Source organism: Callorhinchus milii, unplaced genomic scaffold (genome assembly GCF_018977255.1).
Source record: "Callorhinchus milii isolate IMCB2004 unplaced genomic scaffold, IMCB_Cmil_1.0 Scaffold838, whole genome shotgun sequence".
Classification (NCBI taxonomy): domain Eukaryota; kingdom Metazoa; phylum Chordata; class Chondrichthyes; order Chimaeriformes; family Callorhinchidae; genus Callorhinchus; species Callorhinchus milii.
The window spans coordinates 12,442-19,783 of NW_024705579.1; the positions used below are offsets into that span (position 1 = coordinate 12,442).

Sequence of the window (7,342 nt, forward strand, 5' to 3'; positions counted from 1 at the left end):
TTTGTGTGTATATTTCTGTGGGTCATGTGTTTGTGTTTGTGTGTATTTGTGTGTGTGAGAGTAAGTGTGTATCTGCGGCGATGTTTTTGTCTGTGTTTATGTGTGTTGGTGTATGTGTGTGTTTGTGTGTATGAACTCCTGCAACCTGTCCGGCATCAAACAAACTGTGAGTGACAGTGGGTTACACACACTGCGTTTCCTCTGATCCCTGTCATGTCTCTGTGTCTCTGATCTCCAGGTTAGACAGTAACAATCTGACAGCGGATTGTACCGAGGATCTGACCTCCGCTCTCAGCACAAACCACTCACTGATGAAGCTGAACCTGAACCATAATAATCTGACAGATTGTGGAGTGAAGCTACTGTGTGAGGCTCTCAGGAACATGGAGTGTAAAATACAGAGTCTGTGGTAAGTAACGCACTGTGTCTCCAGAGTCTGAATGACTCCAATATCTCAATGTGTTTATTGTGACTGTCTGATCAGTGCGGCTGAATATTGTGACAGGAATCGGTGTGACAGTGTGAGGCCACAAACCATCGTTTACATCAAACTCTCAACGTGTGTTAATGTGTGTGTGTGGGTGTGTCCTTTGCAACTATCTACAACGACTTTAGAATGACCCGGTTCTAGTTTACCAATTGGTTGAGTTCAGTCACTTTATTCAGGACAGAACAGCAGGTAATTCACAAATAAATGAAACAATAAAATAATACGCAAGACACAAAACGGTACCGAGCGGATTCCTGTCACAGCACTGGTCATGTCTCTCACTGCTCCGCTACCGTTCCCGAGAGATATCTCACACACCTTTGTTTAAAGATAACTGAATAACTCCAAACAAAACTGTCTTTTTTTTAAGAGAAACAACTCCTTGTATGGTTATATCCATAAATATGCTTTCAATTTCAATTCTCCCTTTAACCACAAGGACTTTCCGTGTCCTTGTAAGTCCTGACCTTATATTGCCATTGTTTGGGGTTCTGCCTTCAGTCAATGAGCTTTCCCGCCTTTGCACTTCTATTTTAGATTCTTGAACCACACTTTAACATTAATCCATGACAACACTGTGTGTATGTATGCCTCTGTGTGTGTGTCAGTGCATGTGTTTGTGTGTGTGTGCGTGTCAATGCACATGCTTTTGTGTGCGTGTGTGTATGTGTTCGTTTGCCTGTGTATGTGGGTCTGTGTGCTTTTGTGAGTGCTTTCGTAAGTGTGTGTAAATCAATGTGTTTGTGTGTGTGTTTGTCTTTGTTTCTGTTTTTGTGTTTTTGAGTAGATATATTGTGTGTCTGGATGTGTTGATGTGTGTGTCTCTGTCTGTGTTTGTGTGTTTCTGCGGGGATTTTTGTTTCTGTGTGTATTTGTATTCGTTCGACTGTGTTTGCTTGTGTTTATGTTTGTGTGTGTTTGTTGTGTGTTTCTATATGTGTATTTGTGTGACATTGTGTTTGTAAGTGTGTGTGTGTCAGAGCCTTGGGACGTCCGACATGAAAGGCGATATACAACTGTAATCTTGTTGTTGTTGTTGTGTGCTTTTGTGTATGTTCCAGTGAGTGTTTGCGATTCTGTGTATTTGTCTGTGTTCCTGTGAGTGTGTGCGATTCCGTGTGTGTTTGTGTGTGTTCCTGTGAGTGTGTGCGATTCTGTGTGTGTATCCCACAGGATCGAGTTCAAGATCCTCGTCCTCACCTTTAAGGCCATCCCCGTTCTCGCCCCCTCCTCCCCTCTCTGACCTGCTGACTCCCTACCAACCTGCCCGCTCCCTCCGGCCAGTGGGCTCTGGGCTGCTCCATGTCTCCCGCCCGACCCGCCCTCCCATCGGTGTCCGGGCTTTCAGCCTCTCTGCCCCACACTGTGGAACTCCATCCCACGGTCCCTTCCCCTCACTTCCTCTCTTGTCTCCTTCAAGGTCGGTCTCAAGACCCTTCTCTTCCATCGTGCCTTTGGTCTCCCTCCCACCGCTCTGCCTTCCCTCACTCCTACCCCAATCCTCCCCCACCCCACCCCCACCCTCTCCACCCTCCCCCACCCTTCCCCACCCCTCCCCCATGCTCAGGCCCCGACAGCGGACTGTTCAGCGCTTTGGGACGTCCTGCCGACGTGAAAGGCGCTCTGTAAATGCAATTTGATTGATGTTATTGTGTATTTGTGTGTGTGTGTTTGTGTGTGAGTGTGTTTGCGTGTCTGCGGGTGTGTGCGTGGTTGTGTCTGTGTGCTTGCACGTTTGTGTGTTTGGTTGTGTGTATGTGTGTTTATGTTTGTGGGTTTTTCTGTGTGTGTTTGTGTGTGTGTGTTTGCGTATGTTTGTCTGTGTGAATCTATGTATGTGTTTTTATGTCTGTGTTTGTATTTGATTTTGTGTTTGTTTGTCTGTGAGTGTGTGTCTCTTTGTCTCTATATATATTTCTATGTGTATGTGTGTGATTGTTTGTTGTGTTTTTGTGTGCGCGTATTTGTGAGTTTGTTTTTGTGTCTTTGTGTGTTTCTGTGTGTATTTGTGCGTCTGTTTTCACGTGTATGGTTATGTATGTTTGTGTATGTGTGTGTTTGTAATTGTGTTCTTTTTTCTGCGTGTGTGTGTGTTTACGTGTATGTTTGCGTGTTTGTGTGTGTCCGTTTATTTATGTTTCTGTGAATGTGTGCGTTTGTTTCTGTGTGTTTGTCTGTGTATATGTGTCTGTGTGTCTTTATCTGTGTGTGTGTGTGTATTTGTCTGTGCGACATGTGTTTGTTTGTGTGTGTATGTGTGTGCTTGCATGAGTGTGTTTGCTTGTGTTTCTGTGTGTGTGTTTACTTGTCTGTGGGTCTTGTGTTTGTTTATGTGTGTATGTGCATGTATGTATGTGTGTTTGTGTGCCATTTTGTTTATGTTTCTATGTGAGCTTGTGTGAGTGATTGTGCTTATGTTTGGGTGTGTGTGAGTTTGAGTGTGTGTGTTGGCGTGTGTTCGATTTTGTGTGTATAAGTTTGTGAGTGTTTGTGTGAGTTTTTGTGTGTGTTTGTGTGTTTCTGTGTATGTCTATTTATATATGTGTGTTTGTTTGTATGTGCTGTGCTTCTGTTTGTGATTGTATGTTTTTGAGTGTGTCTTTATGTGCCTTTGTATGTTTGTGGGTGTGTGTGTGTGCGTGTTTGTCAGTCTGTTTTCGTGTACGTTTGTTTGTGTGTTTCTGTGTGTGTGTATTTGTGTTTGTTTGTGTGAATGTTTATGTATGTTTGTGTGTGTATGCGTGTTTGTGCGTGCGTGTGTTTTTTTCTGTGTGTGTGTTTGCGTGCATTTATGTGGCCGTTTGTGTGAATGATTGATTGTTTGTGTGTGCGTTTGTGTGAATGATTGATTGTTTGTGTGTGTGTGTGTGTTTGCTTGTGTGAGTTTCTGTGTGTGTGTTTGCGTACGTATGTGTTTGCGTGGGTGAGTTTTTGGGTGTGATTGTGTATGTTTCTGTGTGAGCGCGTCTGTGTGAGAGTGTTTGTGTGTTTGTTTGTCTGCGTGAGTGTGTGTATTTATGTGTGTATGTGTGTGTCTGTGTGCGCGTCTCTCTGTTTATGTGACTCTGTTTGTTTGTGTTTGTGTGTATATTTCTGTGCGTCATGTGTTTGTGTGTATTTGTGTATGTGAGAGTAAGTGTGTATCTGCGGCGTTGTTTTTGTCTGTGTTAGTGTGTGTGTTAGTGTGTGTGTGTACCCTTACAACCTGTCCGGCATCAAACAAACTGTGAGTGACAGTGGGTTATACCCACTGTGTTTACTCTGATCCCTGTCATGTCTCTGTGTCTCTGATCTCCAGGTTGGACAGTAACAGACTGACCGATGGCTGCACTGATGATCTGGTCTCCGCTCTCAGTACAAACCGCTCACTGAGGATCCTGAACCTGGGGTTTAATTCCTTCACAGACGGCTCTGTCTCCGCTCTCCGCCGCCTCATACAGACCTGCACCAGTCTGGAGGGGATCGGGTGAGTGTTTGTGTCAGTGTTTAATGTGATAAACACACAGAGAAAGGGCTGCGTATCAGAATGGAAACAGTTTGAAGGGATTTATTTATGTATTAAACTGCGACACGAACAGTTTACAGTTTGTACCATTATACCATGAGTTTATTTCCTGTTTAATGTGTTTCAGGCTGTGTGGGAATGGGTTCAGTTCAGACGGAGCGAAACAGCTGCGGTCACTGCAGGAAATCAGAGCTGAGCTGTCAGTGATATTGTGCACTGACTGAGGCAGTGACTGTCCACACAGTCTGTGTAATATGGAATATATTCTGTGCACTGTAGTGACTGATTATTAAAGATGTTGATCCTGATTCCTCTCCCATCTCTGCTCTGGGGACCGTTATTGACACACACCGCCTACGGGCGTGCGGGCGGCTGGAGAGCCCCGACCCTCAGTCACTGCTAAACTGCTGTAAGTGACCACAACTATTGCACTTTCTCTCACAGTCTCTCTCTCTCTCTCTGTGTCAGTCCCTCTCAGTTTATATATTTCCGTCTCCCTATTTCAGGCTCTCTCTTTCGTTATCTCTCTTAGTCTCCGTCTCTCTAACTCTGTGTGTGTGTGTTTGCCTCAGTCAGTGCGTGTCTATGAGATAGTGGGTGAGAGAGCAGTCAGTCTGTGTGTGTGTGTCTGTGTGTGAGAGAAGTCAGTGTGTGATTGTTAGAGAGAGCAGTCAGTGAGTGTGTGTGTGTGAGAGAGAGAGAGAGAGAGAGAGCAGTCAGTGTGTGTGTGTGAGAGAGAGAGAGCAGTCAGTGTGTGTGTGGGGGGGAGAGCAGTCAGTGTGTGTGTGTGTGTGAGAGCAGTGAGTGTGTGTGTGTGTGAGAGCAGTCTGTGTGTGTGTGTGTGGGAGAGCAGTCAGTATGTGTGTGTGTGTGGGAGAGCAGTCAGTGTGTGAGAGAGAGCAGTCAGTGTGTGTGTGTGTGTGTGTGAGATAGCAGTCGATGTGTGTGAGAGAGAGAGAGCAGTCAGTGTGTGTGTGTGTGTCAGAGCAGTCAGTGTGTGTGTGTGTGTGGGAGAGCAGTCAGTGTGTGTGTGGGAGAGCAGTCAGTATGTGTGTGTGAGAGAGAGCAGTCAGTGTGTGTGTGTGGCACAGCAGTCAGTGTGAGAGAGAGAGCAGTCAGTGTGTGTGAGAGAGAGGGAGAGCAGTCAGTGTGTGTGTCTGTGTGTGTCAGAGCAGTCAGTGTGTGTGTGTGTGTGTGAGAGAGAGAGAGAGAGAGCAGTCAGTGTGTGTGGGAAAGCAGTCAGTATGTGTGTGTGTGTGTGTGGGAGAGCAGTCAGTGTCTGTGAGAGAGAGTAGTCAGTGTGTGTGTGTGTGTGTGGGAGAGCAGTCAGTCTGTGTGTGTGTGTGTGTATGTGAGAGGCAGTCACTGTGTTTGTGTGTGTGTGTGAGAGCAGTCAGTGTGTGTTGGTGTGAGATAGCAGTCGATGTGTGTGAGAGAGAGAGAGCAGTCAGTGTCTGTGTGTGTCAGAGCAGTCAGTGTGTGTGTGTGGGAGAGCAGTCAGTGTGTGTGTGTGTGTGTGAGAGAGAGAGCAGTCAGTGTGTGTGTGTGTGAGAGAGAGAGCAGTCAGTGTGTGTGTGTGTGTGAGAGAGAGAGAAGTCAGTGTGTGTGTGGGAGAGCAGTCAGTGTGTGTGTGTGTGAGAGAGAGAGAGCAGTCAGTGTGTGTGTGTGTGTGAGAGAGAGCAGTCAGTGTGTGTGTGTGTGTGTGTGAGAGAGAGCAGTCAGTATGTGTGTGTGTGTGTGTGTGGGAGAGCAGTCAGTGTGTGTGAGAGAGAGTAGTCAGTGTGTGTGTGTGTGTGTGTGGGAGAGCAGTCAGTGTGTGTGAGAGAGAGTAGTCAGTGTTTGTGTTTGTGTGTGGGAGAGCAGTCAGTCTGTGTGTGTGTGTATGTGAGAGGCAGTCACTGTGTTTGTGTGTGTGTGTGAGAGCAGTCAGTGTGTGTTGGTGTGAGATAGCAGTCGATGTGTGTGAGAGAGAGAGAGCAGTCAGTGTCTGTGTGTGTCAGAGCAGTCTGTGTGTGGGAGAGCAGTCAGTGTGTGTGAGAGAGAGTAGTCAGTGTGTGTGTGTGTGACAGCAGTCAGTGTGTGTGTGTGTGAGAGCAGTCAGTGTGTGTGTTTGTGACAGAGCAGTCAGTGTGTTTGTGTGTGTGAGGCAGTCACTGTGTGTGAGAGCAGTCAGTGTGTGTGGGTGTGAGAGAGAGCAGTCAGTGTGTGTGTGTGTGTGTCAGAGCAGTCAGTGTGTGTGTGTGTGGGAGAGCAGTCAGTGTGTGTGTGTGTGTGTGGGAGAGCAGTCAGTGTGTGTGAGAGAGAGTAGTCAGTGTGTGTGTGTGTGTGTGTGTGTGTGTGACAGTCAGTGTGTGTGTGTGTGTGTGTGTGTGTGTGACAGAGCAGTCAGTGTGTTTGTGTGTGTGTGTGAGGCAGTCACTGTGTGAGAGAGCAGTCAGTGTGTGTGGGTGTGAGAGAGAGCAGTCTGTGTGTGTGTGTGTGAGAGAGAGAGCAGTCAGTGTGTGTGTGTGTGAGAGAGCAGTCAGTGTGTGTATGTGCGAGAGCAGTCAGTGTGTGTGTGAGAGAGCAGTCAGTGTGTGTGTGTGTGTGTGAGAGAGAGAGCAGTCAGAGTGTGTGAGAGCAGTCAGTGTGTGTGTGTGTGTGTGAGAGAGAGCTGTCAGTGTGTGTGTGTGAGGCAATCATTGTGTGTGTGTGAGAGCAGTCAGTGTGTGTGTATGAGTGAGCAGTCAGTGTGTGTGTGTGTGAGAGAGAGCAGTCAGTGTGTTTGTGTGTGTGCGGAACAGTCAGTATGTATGTGTGTGGGTGTGAGGGAGAGCAATCAGTGTGTGTGTGTGAGAGAGCAGTCAGTTTGTGTGTGAGAGCAGTCAGTGTGCGTGTGTGTGTGAGAGAGAGCAGTCAGTGTGTGTGTGTGAGAGCAGTCAGTGTGTGTGTGCGAGAGCAGTCAGTGTGTGTGTGTGTGTGAGAGAGAGAGCAGTCAGTGTGTGTGAGAGCAGTCAGTGTGTGTGTGTGAGAGAGAGAGCAATCAGTGTGTGTGTGTGAGAGAGCAGTCAGTTTGTGTGTGAGAGCAGTCAGTGTGCGTGTGTGTGTGAGAGAGAGCAATCAGTGTGTGTGTGTGAGAGAGCAGTCAGTTTGTGTGTGAGAGCAGTCAGTGTGCGTGTGTGTGTGTGAGAGAGAGCAGTCAGTGTGTGTGTGTGTGAGGCAATCATTGTGTGTGTGAGAGAGCAGTAAGTGTGTGTATGTGTGTGAGCAGTCAGTGTGTGTGCGTGTGTGAGCAGTCAGTGAGTGTGTGTGTGTGTGTGTGAGGCAGTCAGTATGTGTGTGAGAGCAGTTTGTGTGTGTGAGGCAGT

The 7,342-nt window shown here is 47.1% G+C and overlaps 1 protein-coding gene across 1 annotated transcript; it reads left to right on the forward strand.

Annotated features, from left to right (window-relative positions):
* Positions 1–262: 262 nt before the first annotated feature.
* LOC121852509 (NACHT, LRR and PYD domains-containing protein 9C-like) lies at positions 263–4,219 on the forward strand. Its single transcript, XM_042346474.1, has 3 exons — positions 263–409; positions 3,789–3,956; positions 4,123–4,219. Exons 1-3 carry the CDS (start codon positions 312–314, stop codon positions 4,217–4,219), a joined length of 363 nt encoding a protein of 120 aa, XP_042202408.1. The 5' UTR covers positions 263–311.
* The last annotated feature ends 3,123 nt before the right edge of the window (positions 4,220–7,342 follow it).